Source organism: Phodopus roborovskii, unplaced genomic scaffold, assembly GCF_943737965.1.
Source record: "Phodopus roborovskii unplaced genomic scaffold, PHOROB, whole genome shotgun sequence".
Lineage (NCBI taxonomy): Eukaryota > Metazoa > Chordata > Mammalia > Rodentia > Cricetidae > Phodopus > Phodopus roborovskii.
In genome coordinates this window covers 34,226,519-34,246,048 of record NW_026126480.1, presented here as the reverse complement: position 1 = coordinate 34,246,048, position 19,530 = coordinate 34,226,519, and the positions used below count along the sequence as shown (strand labels likewise).

The 19,530-nt window shown below is 47.7% G+C and overlaps 1 protein-coding gene across 2 annotated transcripts in view; it reads left to right on the top strand.

Annotated features, from left to right (window-relative positions):
• The window catches only part of Gtf3c1 (general transcription factor IIIC subunit 1), a 64,022-nt gene that overhangs the window by 21,293 nt on the left and 23,199 nt on the right, over positions 1 to 19,530 (top strand). For both annotated transcript variants that reach the window (XM_051192907.1, XM_051192906.1), the window contains exons 7-19: positions 3,116 to 3,277; positions 5,501 to 5,616; positions 6,782 to 7,085; positions 7,774 to 7,988; positions 10,949 to 11,085; positions 12,289 to 12,442; positions 13,999 to 14,102; positions 14,855 to 15,039; positions 15,205 to 15,474; positions 15,638 to 15,783; positions 16,789 to 16,886; positions 17,234 to 17,330; positions 17,431 to 17,608. In XM_051192907.1, the coding sequence (XP_051048864.1) occupies positions 3,116 to 3,277; positions 5,501 to 5,616; positions 6,782 to 7,085; positions 7,774 to 7,988; positions 10,949 to 11,085; positions 12,289 to 12,442; positions 13,999 to 14,102; positions 14,855 to 15,039; positions 15,205 to 15,474; positions 15,638 to 15,783; positions 16,789 to 16,886; positions 17,234 to 17,330; positions 17,431 to 17,608 (2,166 nt within the window). The remainder of the gene's footprint in view (positions 1 to 3,115; positions 3,278 to 5,500; positions 5,617 to 6,781; positions 7,086 to 7,773; positions 7,989 to 10,948; positions 11,086 to 12,288; positions 12,443 to 13,998; positions 14,103 to 14,854; positions 15,040 to 15,204; positions 15,475 to 15,637; positions 15,784 to 16,788; positions 16,887 to 17,233; positions 17,331 to 17,430; positions 17,609 to 19,530) is intronic.

Genomic DNA, 19,530 nt, shown 5'->3' with positions numbered 1-19,530 from the left:
AGCTACCTAGTGCTCAGCAGGAATGTGCATGTATATCCCCTCCCCTGTTTGGGGACTGGTGTCAGCAATGATGGTGGCAGACAGCACACTCGGGACCAATAACTGGCTGTGTGTGGAAAGAGGGGCTGATGGAATTTCCCTTTGTCCCTCCCTAGGGTATAGCCAGCTAATTGTGTGGGGTGGAGATTGAGCCCAGACACTTCATGGTCACACTGCTGCCCATATGAGATGGCTAGCCTGGTAACAGGACAGGTAGGGACTGTGGACACAGCTGGAACATGTCTTAGCCGAGTCATGTTAGGTTCCTCAGAGTGCCAGGCTCCAGGTCCTCATGGGCTTCCCAGTGCTGTTTTGTTCAGCACTGTAGATTCAACAACCTTTCCCAACATTCCTCTATTCTTTAGGACTGAGGGGACCTAACTGCCAGGTGCCAAGCATTTGGGGAGGTCACATTTACACTGGGTATTTGATGATAATGACTGAAATTCTAGCCAAGAAACTGATAGTTTCTGAACCTTTGTTAAGCTCCCATGTGTGTTTTTACCAGTACTCTTGTTTCCTTGTGTACTAAGAAAAGCCTGTCTTTGAGTTTGTCCCAGATTTTAAAAAGATGAAGCCAGGCAAGACAATACTATTATTGTCCCATTTGGGGGCCAGCCTTGCTGGGGAAGGAACATCCAGATAATGTGCTAGACACTGTCCTACTTTTTCTTTTTCTCTAATCTTCCTAACCTCTTTCTTTATTTTTTTCCTTCATTGCAATGCCAAGAAAATGGGGAGTGTGGCGTATTACTCAGATTATCAGGAGGGGTAGTGCTTGTGCAGGGATTTGAGCAAGGTATGTGCCAGAGTCTGCAGTGCTTAGTCCCTTGGTCCCTTCCTTACACTAACACTGTCAAGAGACTGAGTAGTACTCATGAGGAAAGGGAATTGTGTGGTCCTGTGCCTGTGCTGAGGAGTGGTACCAGGGCCCCAGCGTCTGTAGATCCTACTCCCTGCAGGCCGCCTCCCATCAAGCCACTGACTATGTTCACCTCAGCTCCAGATACCATGCTAACAAAGAAAACACAGTGTCACTTGCCTGGCATACAGACATTCCTTCCTTCTACAGCCTGCCTTACTGTTGAGTGCTATCTTCATTTCTTCCCCTTTACCCTCTCTCTGCCTAGAATGCCTGTCTTCCATGGCCAGATCGACCACCCCATTCATCCTTCATTGTCCCATGCAGTGGGTAGACATCTGCTCTACCCTCTCCCCTAGCTCATCTCCAAGCCCCCCAAGTACTCAGTCCATTCAAGTTGTATTTAGAATTAGCTCTGCTTGGTGGATGAGAAACTTGAGGCTCAGAAAGGAAAAGGGCTTCCCTGTGGTAGGCAGAACCAGACCATCAACCTGGGCTGTGTCACAGCAAGCCCAGTGTCCTCCAGCTGCCTTGCCCAGACTCATGTGTCTCTTTTTACAGTGGAGGAAACCTGTCTGGTTTGTGTCTGTTTTGGACATAGTACAGAATAAATGCATGTGGAATCTGATTGAAATTAAGGTCCCAACAATCCAGCAGCTGTGTCCTTCCAGGGGAAAATAAGGAGAGAAGTAGGAATAAAGGTGACCTGAGCAGGCATCATCTCCAGGATCTATTAAAAAGACTTTTTTCTTTTTCCTTTGAGAAAAAGCCTTGCTGCTGAAGCGCAGAATGGCCCTGGACTTGACATCATCTTCCTGCAGCCTCTCATGTTCTGGCACCTTAGGCATGATTTACTACTTGGAACATAAAGTCTAAGGACTGAGCTCAAACCATCAGGCCTGCATATAATCACCTCTCTCCACTGAGCCTCTGGCTCCCCCAATGATGTTCTTGTCTTCATGTGACAGCTGAGGAAACTGAGGCACAGAGAAAACAAATCACTTAGCCAAAGAGATAGAGCTGGTAGAAGTGGCTTCCCACCTATCAGGTTCTCATCACCTACCCTTTGTCTTCCGGACTCTGGTCAGGCCTCTCTGCAGTCACCTAAGATTGTCACCTCCTCTAGTTGTCCTAGGACTTATTGCTACTTTCCCACAGTTCATTCACTGGGGTGGGATCATACTCTGAATTCCTGTGGAATTTGCCCTGCTCTCCCTTAACGCTCTTTTACTTGAAGAAATATGACTGAGTACCTTTCCTATCATTGACGAGCCATTGAGAGCTTGGGCTGTTGACCTAACCCCTCCATGCTTCAGTTCCTTTATGCATAGAATGACTTCTGGAGTCACTAGGATCAGTGAGTTGGCACATGTCTGTGCCAGGCATCTTTGTCGTTTTCCTTCATTGTCCTTTTGGGCATAAGTGTGAGTTTCTCCCTGATATGCTAGGTTGCAGTACACTATCTGAATGTAGATGCAGATTTCCCTCAGCACAGAGCAGCCTGGAGCCTGACTGTGCTGCAGCTAGGCCCCACCTTGTCTGTATTTATCACTGGAGCTAATGTCATAAGGGTGCTAGCTCAGACCTGTTAGTCCTGTTTGCCTTGGCCTCTTTTTGAGTTATTTTTGTAAACTAAGTTCCCACCCTCAGAGTCACCAGAAGGGTCTCTTGCTGGCTTTAAAGGAAAAAATGTTCTTCATTTCTTCAGCAAATCCCAAGACTGTTCAAAGGAATAGGCCATGTCCTCCAGCTACTCTGGCAAACTGTGAGGGCAACTCCCTGTTCCTTTTACATGTATTTCATCCTGCTCTAAAGTTAACAAGGCATGATAGTCTTGTTCCTAAGAGTAGGTATTTGGGGGTTATTTTTCTTCTAAATTTATATTTTATTTATATTAATTTTTGCTTTAATCATATGTATGTATAGGCATGTACCACAAGTGTGTGGATGCCCTGGAGACTAGACCGTTGGCTCCCCTGCAGCTAGATCAGGCATTTAGTAGCTTTCTGATGTTAGTTCTGGGAACTGAACCCAGGTCCTCTGTAAGAGCAAGTGCTCTTAACCCAAGATTAGTAGTTTTAGACTTTGCAAACACACCACATAGGGAAGGAACTTGCTGTGATACCAAGTCAGCTATGACCTTTCAGGATGTCATCCACTGCTCTCCCATGAGGCTCCATGCCTGTTGTGTGCTCATGTATACCCTGTTCCTAGGGACTGATGTCATGGTTCGGTGCCTTAAGCTACTGAAGGAGTTCAAGCGCAAGATGGAGGACGACCATGATGATGATGACGACGAGGAGGTCATCTCTAAGGGTGTGCCTCCTGTGGACATCGTGTTTGAGCGGGACATGCTCACACAGACCTATGAGCTCAGTGAGTCCTGTTCAAGAGAACACTTGCCATTGTGTGAGCCCTGAAGTGGGAAATGAGCTCCCCAGGTGGTAAATGGGGCTCCAGTACATAAATCCCAGGAGGCTGCAGGCTTCTCTCTGAGCTGTGGCTTTGGATCAGGTTCAGAGTGGAGCCTAGCTGCTACCTTGATTCATGTCTTTAACAAAGTCTTTAAGTCTGTTTCTCCTGTCTGTGGGATGGGGTGTTAGGACATCAGAGTTCTCTAGAGATGCACCAATAGACTGAGGATAACAGTGTCTATGAGGGGATTTATTCGGTGTGAATTGTTTCATGTGACATGGACATTGAGACCTATCATAGCTGGCATAAGTGGAAGACCCAGAGAAACCACTAGAGAACCTACAGGTTTCCATGATCCAGAGCAAGAGAAGTTGCTCCTGACCCAGGTGGAAAGGAAGTGGGGGAGAAAATGTGAGTTGTCATTCCCTCCCTCTGCCTTTTGTTGTTGTTGTTGTTCTCGTTCTCGTTGGGCTCCTGGTTGATGATGTGGTATCACCCGTATTTGGGCATATCTTGCCCATTCACCCTTTAACTATTCATAGTCTGCTTTTCTCCAGAAATAAATACCCCCATAGAATAGTGCCTGACCATCCAACACGTTGGGATAAAACTCATGTGGGCACATTCTCAGGATAAAAGGCAGAGGAGTAAATTACCTATAACAGGGCCCCCCACAGAAACACTCAGGTTTAGCTAGCCATTTGTCTTAATCTGTTTTCTGATGCGGTATATAACAAAGCACCCAAGAGCAGGCAATTTTTAAAGACAAAAGTCTTTATGACTTACAGCTCTGGAGGCTGCTGAATTCAGATTAGGTGCTGGTATTTGCTGTTTCTGGTGGGACCCTGTGCTGCTACAGGAAGGAGGAAAAGCAGACGTAAGCAGACATGTGAAGGGGCACCACATGTTGCTTCTAGAACAGCCCAATGGAGAAGAACTTACTGCAGAGTGGAGGACTCTACCCTGGTACTGCTACAGGGAGGAAGTGAGCTCAGCAGCTATGCTGGGGGCAACAGAACTCAACCTCTGTGCTCTTCTGTTACTCAGACATCTGGAGCCATGATTGCCTTCTGAATTTGTTCCATCTTAGACTCCACCAGCAGGCCGTGATGGCTCATCTTTCAGGCTTTATGAAGGCTGGTTGACTGACAGTTCTCATGGTGGCTTAGATTGCTTCCTCATAACACAGTTTGGAAACAGCTGTGCATAGACCTCTTGTCCCCACTTAAGGCCTTTTGAGTAGAGGGAGACATCTTAGCCATCTCTTCTCATTCTGACAGTCTTCTTTGTGTGTGGCTGATGTAGAGAGCCTGTATCCTGATTGATTTTTGCCTGGCAGCCTCCAGTGTGCGGATGCATTAAGAAAGAAAGGACAATGTTTTCTGAACAAAGAGTTTTGCCATCACCTGCCTGCAGTTTGTGTAGCAGCTTCCAACCAGGCTCCTCCCTAGAGCATTAAGAAAGGGCCTGTGAAAGGCAGGTACAGGCCGATGTTGAGTAATAGGCATGGGCTGTAGGGCAGGAACTGCAGGACTGCAGACTAACGGTGCCAGAAAGAGGCAGCAACTTCTCTTGGTTCTCTGCTGTGGAGCCTCGGCCACCACTCCCTCCCCCACTTCCTGCTGGCCATAGGAACATAGAAAATGCACATTCAGAGAAAGTTCTCAGGAGCTGGACACAAGGACACATGTGCCTGGGAGCTGAGGCAGGATGATCACATGTTCAAGGATACCTCCTACACCCCCCCCCCAAAAAAAAATAGTGTGTGTGTGTGTGTGTGTGTGTATACAAAGTAATTTTGATGCTTTTTGAAAGGGTCATTTCATTTATCTGAGTAAGTTCATTTGTAAGAGAAGGCTAATTCCTGCTGCTGCTTAAAAGTGATGGAGTTGAGTAAGTTAGAGAAAGACCTTGATAGGTCTGCCTCTATTTGAATATAGCCACTATTCACTTTCCCTTCAGTGTTTCAGCATGGAGAACCAGAGAGACACACAAAATGAGCTGCTGGTGTTCTGGGGTCAGGTAGTGCTCTTGAGCCTGGCAGTGGAGTGCTCCCTGCGGGGGAGGGGAAAGTATTTCCTATGTCCAGCGGTTCCACTTCTCTGCTTAGCAAGGGAGCAGGGAAGTAGCTGTGAGCAGCTGCCCCTGTGTGGTGGTGGGATTCAAGTATGGTGTTGTTCACAGTTGAGCGCAGAGGCACGAAAGGAATTTCCCAAGCTGAGATCCGAGTTGCTATGAATGTGGGAAAGCTGGAAGCGAGAATGCTGTGTCGGCTCCTTCAGAGGTTCAAGGTTGTCAAGGTAACATCCTATCATCCCTACAGTGCCTCATCTCGTATGCTGGTGGGATTATAACCAGAGAAGCAGGTACCTTTCTTAACATCCATGATGCAGTACCTGTATGAGGCTACTAGCATGCTAGACCTCCCCCTCACTGAGCACTTGTCTGGTTCTGCTTCTTCAAATTGAAGCAGTGGAGAGTGACACTATAGTAGCTGCCCTTGCAGCTCACTCCTGGGTGGGGGTGGTCAGCTAGAGCTGGCTAGTGAGCTGCCTGTCCTCTCATTGGTGTGACTTGCTCGGCACTTGGAGACATCAAAGCAGCTAACTATAGGCCTAGTGCTCCCCTTTTGTAATTCAAAGCTGCATCTCAGCTCTTGAGGCTGGTATTAGTTAGCTTTCTGTAACTGTAATGAAGTAGATAAGGCAGTTAATTATAAAGAGGAGAGCTGTTTGGCATGTTTTGGAGAGTCTAGTCCAAAATCAAGTGCTTCTCACTGCTTTGGACCTCTGATGAGACAGCAAGCACCTAATGACAGGAACAGGTTAGTAGAATAAACTGTCACATCCTGAATCAGAAGGAAGACAGAAAATGGTCAGGGGTGGGGGGGGGACTGGGGGCACAATCCTTTTGGGAGTACTCCCTTGTAACCAGGGATCTCCTATTAGACTCCCACCTCCTAAAGGTTCTGCCTTCCCAATAGTACTACGTTGGGAACTAAACTTTGGCTCACATATTTTAGAGGATACTTATCCAGACCTGGTGGGCTATTGTGGACATTTTGCCATAAGGCAGGATTTTATTGGTTGAGCTAATACTTACTTTCTCCCACTATAGGCCATGGGACAAGCCCCTTTCCCATTTTAGATGGCAAGATGATCACGGATTGCCAGTGAACCAAACCACAGGTCTCCAAGGCTGTAGCTGTTTGCCATGTGTGGGACCTTGTGTTCTGCGTAACCAGCACAAACTGATTCCTGAGTGTTTATGAACCAGGTCCAGTGTCAGGCACAGAGGGTGGGTTCATGGAAGACCAAGACAAGGCCCTGCCTCCAAGGGGTTCCTAGCTTCAGGGAGCAGACACAATCCATATTATATGTAGTCCTAACATACCAGGCCCATGACAGGAAGGCAGGGACCACCTGCACACCCCCTGGAATGCACTAACACATGTGACTACTCTAGGGGTTCATGGAAGATGAAGGCCGGCAGCGTACCACCAAATATATTTCCTGTGTGTTTGCGGAGGAGAGTGATCTGAGCCGGCAGTATGCACGTGAAAAGGCCCGAGGAGAGCTACTGACCACTGTGAGCCTAGCCTCGGTGCAAGATGAGTCCCTCATGCCCGAGGGTGAAGAGGCCTTCCTCTCTGACTCAGAAAGTGAGGAAGAGGGTGGCTGCAGTGGCAAGCGTAAGGGCCGAGGGTCCCGGGGACAAAGAGCCTCAGGGGTTGCTGGCTCTCAACCTCATCACTCCACTCCAGCTAAGGGTAAGGGCTGTTGAAGTATATGGGGGCAGCGGGCAAAAGCATCGTGGCACAGCGTGGCATCAGTAAGAAGCAATTGTTCAGCTCAGGAAACCAGGACAATCCCCTAGGAGCTCTCCTGATTTGGGGCCTAGAAGTGTTCTTTTCACACCGTTATCATAGTGTGGAGAGGACAGTCATATGAAATGACCTTCCCTGGTTCCTTGTAAGGAAGTCTCCCTCTTTTTTTCTTTTTCTTTTTCTTTTTTTTTTTCTTCACAATATGTTTTTATTGTTAAAGCAATAGAGTTCCATGAGCTTCCTTCCTTCCCTCATTCCATTCAGGAACCATTAGAACACTACCATGGAGGCAGGAGTGTTCAGTCTAGTGTTCTCCCAATTGAACTGTAACAACCTAGTAAACCTTGTTTTCTTGTTTGAGACTGTCTTCACTGTGTTACCCACTTTGAACTCACCCTTCCTGCCTCAGCATCCTGGGTGCTGGGATGGCTTGAAGTCCTGCTTTCAAGCATGAATGGAAGGTGGACAATTAAGACAGACTTGGGAATTTCATGTTCATTTCTTGGGCTTTACACCCCAAGACAGCAGAGTGAGCCTGAGGAGATCTCCTGGGCTAGCCTGCCCTGACTATCAAGCAGAGAAGACCTTTTGCCTGGTTTCCGCTGACCAGCTGTGCCCACTCTCATTGCAGGTGGGTGGAAAGTCTTAAACCTGCACCCATTGAAGAAGCCAAAGGCTGCCTCCCTGCGCAGTGCTGAGTTAAGAGCCCGCCGAAGCTCAGGTGCTAGGGATGGCCTGAACACCAGCGGCTCCTCCGAGCTCAATGCATCCTTCGACCCTAACAACATGGAGAGTCACAGTGGTGACATTGCTGTGATTGAGGAGGTCCGGCTCGATAACCCCAAGGTCAGTAATGACCATAGAGGCTTATGGCAGGTAGACTTCCGTCTTCTCCGTTCTGGGTTTGAATCCCAGGGACCAGGAGCAGGCAATAGCAATGAGAGTGTCACCTGCAGGCACAGGCTGTGGGCCAAGTGATGACAGTACCTCCACAGGGAGTGAGTGACACAGCATCATTTGCTGCCTCTGCCCATTGCTAAGCCCACTCCCAAAACTCCCATAACCTCTGACAAGGTGATCTTTCACTTAAGTTGAGAGGGAAAGCTTTTGTGGTTAACTTAGACAGCCAATATTGCCTCTTAGAAGACAGTTGGTACTGCTTGCACCTTTTTGATTATCACCGTACATTGATGCCCTTGACTAGATGGAGGGCAGAGTGCTTTGTTGTTGTAATTGTTATTTTGAGGCACTGTTGCCCAGCTGTCCTCTAGCTCCTGAGCTCAAGCAATACTTCTGCCTCAGCCTGCTGAATACTTGAGACTACAGACATGTGCCACTGTGTTTACACATGTTACACTGTTTTTAAATTTTCTTTATATTTAGGGGCTGGAGGTGGAACCGAAGGCTTTTTGCTTGATAGGCAAGTACTGTGCCTAGTGAGTCATGCCCTTAGCCTCAAGGATGCTGTCAGACATCCTTAAAGCAATATTGACTTAGAATGGCCACAGTCAAGGTGGAGAACCTGTTTTCAATGCAAGGTCACTATCACTTGCTATAAAATAGAAAGAAAAAAAGAACAAAATTGTACCAGTACCTTCTGGTTAGATGTCACCTGTCAAGTACCACTGACACCACAGGGTCAAACCCATTTTTCATTAAGTGTATTACAGGCTGGGCAGTGGTAGTGAATTGAATGCCTTTAATTCCAGCACTTGGAAGGTACAGGCAGATGACTATAAGTTCAAGGCCTACCTGGCCTTTAAATCAAGTTCCAGGACGGCCAGGGCTGTTACACAAAGAAACCCTGTCTCAGAAAACAAACAAAAGGCATTTGTTACCGGAAACCCCTGATTATTACATAATTCAATTACCTTTCACCATGCCATGTCCCTTGTCACTTGAAGATGCCTCAGATTCTGCATTTGCTTTGGAAATAGAAGAGGATCTGGTTCCTGGTGTGAACCAGATCTGTGACTCTTGGTGCTGTCTTACTCAGGCTTCACAGCCCAAGAGGAGAAATGTGGAATCTGGTCTGGGAGGATACCAGGCAGTGCCATGGGATGGAAAACGGGCCTGCCGAGACAATGACAGCACAGGGACCTTATACCAGCCTCCATTCTCCTGTGCTGGAACAGCAGCCTGTGCTCTGGTCACCGCCCTGTTGCAGAATTGATAGGCCCTGGGTGATTGTAGTCTAGACTCTTTCCACACATTTCTGTTGTCTGCATGTCTCCTGGCACCTTCTGTTTATGTCTTCTAGTCCTGATAGAGCAGGCCTTCCTCCCAGGCCAAGTTCCTGTGCACTCCCCTAACACTGGTCTTTCTTACAAAATCACTTTATTTTATGGCTGTCTGAAGATTTTTGGCAGAGCACAGCTCTGCTTCTCCAGCCTCCAGTTTCCTCCAGAATATTGCTCTGAGACATGATGGACAATGGGCTGCCACTCTTGGGACCTATCTGAAATCCTCAAGACTTCCCTCCCTAGAATGAAAGAACCCTGCCTGACCTGGAGCACCTATGGTGGGCAAGAGAGCAAGCTAGGCCCAGCTGTTCTCATATTGTCACCCCAACACCAACTTGTAGCTTCCTGGGATGCATTCCCATTTCCTAAAAGTCCTACTCCAAGCTATAGCCACCCAGCTAAACAAGCCCTGTAGCTGCCACATGATATCAACAGGCTTTCTTTTCCCATTCAGGGTTCATGTTCATCATGTGTTAGACACCCAGGTGCATGTTAAGCTCCTAGGAGATAAACTTTAAGAATGAAAATAGAGGAGGGGAAGGTGGAGAGATTGCTCAGTGGTTAAGAGTACTGGCTGCTCTTGGATTCCAATCCTAGCACTCGTGGCACCAGTTGCAGGGGATCTAATGCCCTCTTCTGGCCTCCTTTGGTACTGCATACATATACTACACAGACATACAGGAATGCAAACAAAAACATTAATAAAATCTTTTTAAAAATTGAAAGAAGTTGTGGGTGAAAAGATGACTCAGCAGTCAAAAGCACTTGCTGTTCTTCCAGAAGACCTGTGTTAAGTTCACACCACCTACAGTAGGCAGCTCACAACTGCCTGTAATTCTAGCTCCAGGGCATTCTACCCCTTCTTCTGGCCTCCGTGGTCATCTGTACATATATGGCAGATATGCATGCACATAAATAAACCTTAAAGAGAAAAGAAAAAAGAATGAAGCTGGCCATTGGTTAGGGATGAGGGGAGAAGTACAGACTCCTGTCCCCTCCTTCCGATTTTCACTTTCCGCTGTGGTACAGCCCGGGAAGCCTAGTCTGAACTCCCAGCCTGCTCTGCCTCGGCCTCCAGAAACTTCATGGTTTTAGAGTCAGACAAGAGCCTTGTCCAGGTGCACATGCGTGTGCACATTCATTCTGTATGACCCTGGCCAGGTCCTTGTCTCAGAAGCCCTGGCTTCCTCTTTTGGGACATGAAGGCAGGAATGAGGGTTCTGCTGAGTTTTCCATAGTCTACCAGCAGTCTCAGCAAGGGTGCTGCTCTTCCCTCCCACTGGGGAGAAGCCAGTAGACATGGAACTGCTTTGGGAAGTGTCACAGTAGGTGGTGCCCAACTCCCACTCTGAAACTAACTACCGGAAAGTCACCTAGGATCATCAGCTGACAGGTACCTCTGGTCCTTCTGAGTCCAGAAGTGAGAGGGTGGTGGGGTCTTAAGTCGGGAGCTGGCCTGGTGGGCTCTCCCTTGAATAACAGGACCTGACTGTGCCCCACAGATATGGTGTCTGTCTGGTCCTAACCCTTTCCAATCCCTGGCCTTGTGTTTCTGTTATGTAGGAGAGTGGTGGATCCCAGAAAGCAGGACGGCATGGCCCAGGTCAGGACAAGCCTCACAAAACGTACCGGCTGCTGAAACGCAGGAATCTGATCATAGAAGCTGTTACCAACCTCCGCCTGATTGAGAGCCTGTTCACGTAAGTGTGCCACTGTCCCTCTGTGACCACCCCTCTTTACCAGCCATCGAAGAGACGGAAAGACCTTGAGGCTGCTCCCTCACCATGTGCAGTCATGCTGTTCCAATTGTGGTTAACAGCATGTAGATTTGGCAAGGGGAGAATAAATGTCCTAGATGTCACGGAGCCTGCATTGGCTTTTCTCCGTATCTGAGTGAGTTACTTTTGTGCAGCTCTGACAGGTGTGTGAGAGCATAACTTGAAGGAGAATTTATTTTGGCTCATGGATTAATGGGTTCTCTGTGTTCTCTTGGTTCCATGTGTGTGGTGGCAGAAATATGTAGCCAGAGAGCTTCTTCACCTCATGACAGCCAAGAAGCAGAGAGAGGGCAAGGTCTGCCTCCAGTGACCTCCTTCCTAGGCCTCACCGTGCAAAGTTTCCAGAACCTCCCAGTATCACCACTTTCTGGGTCCAAGTCTTTGAACCCATGGGTTGTAGTTGATGTGTCTTATTCAAGCCCTAACACTGGGGAATTGTTACAAGAGAAGAGAAACCTGCAGGCAGTGGTGTGGCAAGAGGCATCCGCAGGGCTGTGTGTTGAGGAGCTAAGCTTAAGGTCTGGTGTTTGTAGCTCTTGAAGCCATCACTCTGTAGGGCAGCATCTTCAGGGCACCCTGAGACCAGTGTGAGAAGCACTGGGCAGAAAGGACCTCACTCTATCTCTGGGCGATTGTGGGGGCAGGGACCACCTCACATACATCTTCACCTTGGTCCCTTCTGTCCCTGAGGAGTTTGTCTGGGTGTCCTGATGTCCATATTGGCCTTGCTTTTCTGTGGGTAGTGATACAGAAATGTCACAATGAATCAGAATATTGGGAGAGATGAGTAGAAGAGTGAAAAAGAGCTTCAGACCAAGGGACAGTGGGAGACTAGAGCTTCGCCCAGCTGGCTGTCCAATAAGCATGCAGACTTGGTGAAGACAGGTTTCCATCCTAGCACTGTTTCCCTTCGTGTGCCCTCTGGGGCTGTGGAGCTGCTGTGGGTAGTGGCCTGTTTTCAGCTAATTTGTTTACTCTAGAAAGATGGGTATTTCGTGTTCCAAGAGGCACCCCTGTGTAGGGTGTGAAGAGCTTCTGCAGTTTCCCTGGTGCCCAACAGACCTGTTGTGGTTCTTCTATGCCTCTGCATGTTGAAATGGGAATGTGAACTTTTCTGATATCCAGGATTCAGAAGATGATCATGGACCAGGAGAAACAAGAGGGTGTCTCCACCAAGTGCTGTAAGAAGTCCATTATCCGCTTGGTGCGGAACCTGTCAGAGGAGGGTCTCTTGAGATTGTATCGGACCACGGTCATTCAAGATGGCATCAAGAAGAAGGTAATCTCTTGGGCTTCTCCTGATGCCCACCCAGCCAGACCCCATGCTATGGGAAACTTTCTGGCCTATGGTCCCTTGTCATTGTTGTATATTGATCAATCCTTGGTTGTTAGTCATTGGGACATCATATTATGTCCTCTTAATCTGGAGGGCAGGGGTCCTACCAGCTTCCTGTGTGTGTCAGCTGATAGCAGCTACCCCAGCATTAGAGCAATGAGTTAGCCCAGCCTGGAGGAAGAAGAGGGAAGCAAGCTTGTTATAGTTAAGCAAGACAGTATTGGAAATGCAAGGACCTTCTCCACAAAGACAGTGAAAGGGTGCTGGCCAGTCTGTGAGATGTGTCTGTTTCTGTAGTACTGTGGTGGGAGCTGTTCCCATAGTAACTAGCTCAGCAGCTTTGCACACATTTTACAGCATCAATTTTTCAGGGTCAGAGTAATTGGGATGGCGCAGCTGGACATTAGTGCTGAAAGCAGTGCTGCTGTCTTCACAGCCCCTTAATTCCTGACTGGATTTTTCATCTTAGCTGTAGGGGAGCTCTTTGATACTTTGTTTCCCTTGTAAGTGGGCAAGGCTATCTCTGCTTTCACATGCCTTTTTATTTTATTTTATTTATTTATTTTTTGAAATATACAAAGCAATACCAAGAAAAATTACCTAAGAAATAATTTGCTTTTTACATGTAGACATAAAGCCATCAAGTGACCTAGCTCCTTCCTCCATAGCTGCCTGCCACACATCCGCTTGAGAAGTGGCAAGCGGTGGTGTGCCAGCCTGTCTCCCTGAAGGACTTACTAAGGCCTCATCATCAGGGACACCTGTGACTTCAGCAAGTTTTCCAGGTGTTACTCTGTTGGACTTCTTGGTGTCACTGTCGAGGACAACAAATTCTCCCCTAGTTTGGGCCTGAGGAGACTCTCTGGCCTCAAGATTGATTTCTCAAATGCTATTCTAGAAGGCTAGTGACCGTCAAAGGCCTGGGGGAGGAGGTGAGGATGTCAGGTTGATATTTAGGGCCACATAACCACAGAAATGGAAGCGTGTGGAAATGAGCCTCCAGCTGCAGGGCAGTGCATGGAGAGCTGTGTTATGCTTCTGAATTGGTTTTGAAGTTCACCACTGAGGCTTGATTCCTGACAGAACTTGGCACGGTGATTGACTGCCCATTCTGTCTACCTGCATCCTGCCCTAACCCTGAGACTGTTGAAGAATTTGCTGCTGGCCTGAGACAGTGGCCAATAGGAGCTGCCATTTCTAAGTACTTTTCATTTCTTTGAGACATTGCCTATCTGGCTGTCATTTGGGTCTCAAAAGAAGTCAGCAATATAGGTGGATGCAGTGTAGAGGTGGAATGGGGTTTTCTTTTCTTTTTTACCAGTAAGAATGATTGGTGAGCTGGGCCTGTGGGGGCGGGGCTGCTGCCTGTCCCAGCCCCCACACAGCTGCTGCCCTTGACTCTGCAATGACAACACAGAAACCTACTCCTGGGCCACCCAGTCCATCCATCATGTCTCATCTGCCTTGCCCTCTGCGACACTCCCAACTTCTTCCCACAGGTGGATCTGGTCGTGCACCCGTCCATGGACCAGAATGACCCTCTTGTGAGAAGTGCCATTGAGCAGGTTCGCTTCCGGATCTCCAACTCAAGTACAGCAAACAGGCAAGTGGAAGAACTCAAGTCAACGTGCCCAGGCCTATATTCTAGGCTGCAGACAGTGGAGCAGCCTTCCAAAGGCTTTGTGTGTACCTGCCTGAGATTCTGGATTTGCTGGCCTGCCTAGTCTACACAGTGATCCAATTGTGAACTTCTAGGAGTCTAGCATCATTTTTTGGTTTTTTTTTTTTTTTTTCTTTTCTTTTGATGGTGCTGGAGATGGGCCAGGACCTTGCATATGCTAGGCCAGCACTTTCCCTCTGAGCTACACCACCTGCCCGCCCTAATGCTTGTCCATTTGGTAATGGTGGCACTTCCCATTGATGCTTCTCTGTAGGATCTCACTCATCATGGCCTCAGTCATTGTACTTGTTTCCCCGGCGTCCCTCTTATCTTGCCCTAAGTGGCTGAATGCACACCAGTGAGGGAGCAGATATTGAGGTGGCTAGTTCCTGATGGACAGAAGGCCATCCTGGAGATATAACCTAAATGGTTGCTCAGTCACAGTATCTGAACCGTTTGCCACTAGTTTTGTATGTTTCTGCTTGCTGGCATCTGATATGTCACACTGGGTTCCTTTGCCTTCTTGCTGGCAAGTAGCCTCTGAAGGTCCCCACATTACTCCTTCATGTGTTAGACCCTGTTTACTTATGTCATTTGCCTGGGCCTATGATCAGTTGAGTCTGAAACCCCAGGCCTGGCAGATAGGCCTTGTCTTTGCTTCCAACGTATTTCTGCACCCCGCGTTTGGCCTGCAGGGTTAAAGTTCCACAGACTCCAGCACCCCAAGAGGAGGCAGAAGAAGAAAGCCAAGAGCCAGAGGTCCCAAGTGGATCAGGAGACCCTGACCCGAACACGTCCTTGAAGTCAGAAAGCGGACGGGTGAAAAAGACGGATGAGAAAATGGGCATCACCCCACTCAAAAATTATAAACCTGTCATAGGTAAAGAGCAGCTTCACAGTCACCTTTGCCTGCTTTGTTCTGCACAGTGGTTGATAATTCACCTCCCTGGCACCTAGACCCCATGTAGCCCATGGTAGCTGTGGAATAAACTGGACTAGACATATCTGGGTTTTCTCAAGCATTGCCCATCCTCTCTCCCTGCAGTTCCTGGTCTTGGGCGCTCCATAGGGTTCCTTCCCAAGATGCCCCGCCTTCGGGTGATGCACCTGTTCTTGTGGTACCTGGTCTACGGGCATCCTGCAGGCCACACTGGGGAGCAGCCTACTTACCACAGTGAGAGGAAAACAGGGAAGCAGGAGTCCAGCAGACCAGGGGCCCAGCCCTCCTCTGGAAATGACTGGGACACCTCTGAAGCCAGAGACAACACAGAAAGTGGCTCCTGGGAGGCAGAAATGGAACTCTCCACAGAGATAGGTGAGAGCTACTGGCCTGCACCTGGGGGTGGGGGTGGGGGATGTAAGAGGAGATGTAACTGAGAGCCACAGGCCTGTACTAGGAGAGGACAGGGAGAGACAGTTTTCTCCTGGGCATTCACCATCTGCTTGTATTAACTCTTTGACTTTTGACTTTTTCTTAGTATATGTGGATGAAATCTCGTGGATGCGCTACGTCCCTCCCATCCCAATCCACAGGGACTTTGGCTTTGGCTGGGCTCTTGTCAGTGACATTCTTCTCTGCCTGCCCCTCTCCATCTTTGTCCAAGTTGTTCAAGTGAGCTACAAGGTACCTGTGACTCAAGGCCATGTCATATGTGGGGGTGGTAGGCAGGAAGCCTATTCTCACATGACCGAGGGAAAGAAAGTACTGGGAGTTCAGTTGATGGATGAGTAGAAGGATAGTGGGTAGTGGACAGCAAGATGGTCAGTCAAGGGAAAACATTTTAAATATGTGTTATTTTGCGTAGATGAGAATTGATAAGTGAGTCAGTGGAGTAGATGGGTAATAATGTGTATGTACTTCAGATAGCTTATCATTAGCTAGGTAAGAAGATAAATAAATGTGATGCAACAGCAACACACTTTTTAATTTATTTTATATGCATTGGTGTTGTGTCAGCAAGTATGTCTGTATGGGGAACCAGATCCTCTGGAAGAGGAGTTACAGACAGCTGTGAGCTGCCATGTGGGTGCTGGGAATTGAACCCAGGTCTTCTGGTAGAGCAAACAATGCTCTTAACCCCTGAGCCATCTCTCCAGCCTGCAAAAACACTTTTTATAAGCTTGGTAAATGTCTAAAAAGGAACAAATAGAAATGACCCCAAAACCTTATCGCTCAGAGTTATTCACTGGTTGTGTGTGTGTGTGTGTCCTTAACTGAATTGCAATTATACTCATGTGTCCTCTTCACTGACACAGTTTAACAATATTTTCTACTTGGGGATTTTGAGGTTCTAATTCTTGCTTTAACAGGTGAAATGTTGATGCACAGTTTTGGTGGGTGTGTGAATGGATACCTCCAGAAACTTCCCCTCAGGCAAAATCACTGACCTTAGGGGGTTAGCAATCATCCTTCTCTGCTGGGAGTGTGTTTCCTTTGCCTCCTGGAGGGGTTTTAGCAGCTAGCTGTGTGCCTTCTTGCAGGCCCAGTGTGTTTTATTACCCTTTTGTGTGTGCTGGGTGAGCCGAGAGGGTAGGTAGAGAGACTCAAGGCAGACATGGAGAAGTCATAATATTAAGTGCTTTCTCATGAGCCTTGTGGCTGAGCTGAACCTGCAGATGACCTCTGTAGGTGGACAACCTGGAGGATTTTCTAAATGACCCTCTGAAGAAGCACACGTTGATCCGCTTCCTCCCCAGGCACATCCGGCAGCAGCTCCTGTATAAGAGGTGAGAGTGAATCCCAGAAGGTAGGTCCCAGATGCTCACTCAGTCCTGGGGAAAGTAAAAAGTGTTGCCTGCGAGGCTGCACAGCCTCAAAGTTCTCAGTAGTTTATTCACCAAAGACATGAGCTGGTACACTTACTACTTGATTTTAGTAAGTAAAATTTACTGCAAAAGAATTGCAGCTCCTGCGGGTTTTTGGTTTGTTACCTTGTCTTCCAAATCAAGCCCCAGGGTGACTGTGGACCTCAGTGTCCTGGGGGACTAGATAAGAAAGAGGAACAGTTCATCCCTTTTCCTGGCCTCAGAGCTCTGTGCAGTGTGTGGTGGGAACCAGCTGCCTTCTGTTCTAGGCGGTATGTTTTCTCGGTGGTGGAGAACCTGCAGCGGCTGTGCTACATGGGGTTGCTCCAGTTTGGACCCACAGAGAAGTTCCAGGATAAAGACCAGGTAGTGCCTTCCAGCCCAGTTAGGCGGGCTTGACTGTCAACCTGAAGCATCGTGGTGCCGATGCTTGTGTGCTTCCTCTCCTGATGGGCGTCTCCTGCAGGTCTTCGTTTTCCTGAAGAAGAACGCAGTCATTGTCGACACCACCATCTGTGACCCACATTACAACCTGGCCCACAGCAGCCGGCCTTTTGAGAGACGTCTCTACGTTTTGGACTCCATGCAGGATGTGGAAAGCTACTGGTTTGACCTGCAGTGTATCTGCCTCAATACCCCACTAGGTACCCTGCCTGGTTTGCTGGGCCCCTTGCTTCTTTTCCCTTTGGTGTGATTAAGGCTGCAGAGTCAGAAGAGAGCCTGGTGTCCATTCAGTCCATTGTCATTCAGACCACTCCCATAAGCCCAGGGTATCCCTGGGACTCCTTGTAAGGCCCTGTGTTGGGCCTTGAAATGGGAGGCTCCTGCCCCCTCCATACCTAAACATTCAATCTGAACAAGACTATACAAGTAGGTATTTATCCAGCATCTGATTCAGGCCATCATCACTTCTTGTCTTTTTGGCACTTGTGTCGTAGGGAGGAGTTCAAGAGAGACCCAGAGTGTGATAAAGGGACACATGGGGTGTAGACTGCAGAGCTTGACAACAAGGCTCAGACTCCCCTAAGGAGACCACTGCTGAGCTGAGTGTTGTAATCTGAGGCCACTGTAGATTTTTAAAGCTCTCTAATTCCCCTGTGTAAAATGTTATGAACCAGTACATAATTTGCAAGTTTCTCAGGCCTGACAGTTGAATTTTTTTGTCCCTCTTAGATGATCAGAGATGTCACAGGTTTATTGCAGTCATTAATCAGCCATCCATTGTCCCTTTCCTCAGCAAACATTTGAGGAGGTTTTGCCCCAAGTAATGTGGAGAAGCAGTATGTCATAGGACACAGTCGTCCAGTGAAATAGGGGTGTCTGAAATGTCAGCAGGCACACAGATTACCTGGATGGCATGTTAAAGTGCTATTCCCTGTCCAGGGAGAGCATTTGTTTTTTGTTTTTAAATTTTATTTATTTTTAGTATACTTTTAATTTTTGAGGTTTTTTTTTAATAATTTATTTAAATTCATTGTTATGTGCATTGGTGTGAAGATGTCAGACCCACCCCTGGAACTGGACAGTTGTGAACTACCATGTGGGTGCTGGGAATTGAACCTGGGTTCTCTGGAAGACCAGCCAGTACTCTTAACTGCTGAACCATCTCTCCAACCCCTATTTTTTGACATTATAATTGCATCATTCCCTCTTGTTTTCTCCAGCATCTGTTATGTACCCCATCTCTTGCTCTCTCTCAAATTCTTGGCTTTTTCTTTAATTGTTTAATATATATTTGTGTATGCGTGCGTGCGTACGCACGTGCGTATGTGTATTCATTCCTAAATGTATAAATGAGACTTGCTCAGTTATGTGATGTTACTTGTGTGTATATGTTTTCAGGGGTGATCATTTCATATTGGATAACCAGTTGGTGTGCTCTTCCCTGGGAAGATGCTTTCTCCTGCTCTCAGCACTCCTTAGCTGCCTGTTGTTCTTTGTTTAGGGTTAAGGCCTCATGAACTTTGCTCCTCCCCTTCCACATTAGTGTGGTGCCATCCTCATTCCGGTCTTTTATAGGCAGCCATGTTGGTGAGGCTTCATCTCCCAACAAACTACCTGTTCTCCTGGCTCTTAGTCTTTCCATTCTCTTTTCCACAGTGACCCCTGAGCCTCAGTGCCTGAGTTATGCTGTAGGTGTGCCAGTTGGTGCTATTTGGGGTTGTCTGTAGTTTGCTATAATGGTCTGTATTTAAAAGAGATTCTCCTTGATCATGTATGAGAGCTGTAGTTATATGTGAGTTAAGTATAGATAAGTATTTAGAGTTTGGTTAGGGATTATGTCAGTAAGGAGTGATTATGGGTTCTCCTCCAAGATATATGACTTCTAGCCCTGGGTAGTTGGCTAGGTTTCTAGTACTAGGGATGATTTTTCTCTTGCTGGGCAGGCCTCAAATCCAATTAGAGAGTTGTTGGTTGCTGCCAAGGTGTGTCTGCCACTACTGCACCCTTAGGCTTATCATGCTATGCTGGCCATTGATAAGGTTTATAAGCATCATAGCTGAAAGCTTGTATGATGCCTTTTGGTACCATGAAAGCTAGTCCTTAGGGCCAGGCTTTCAGATCA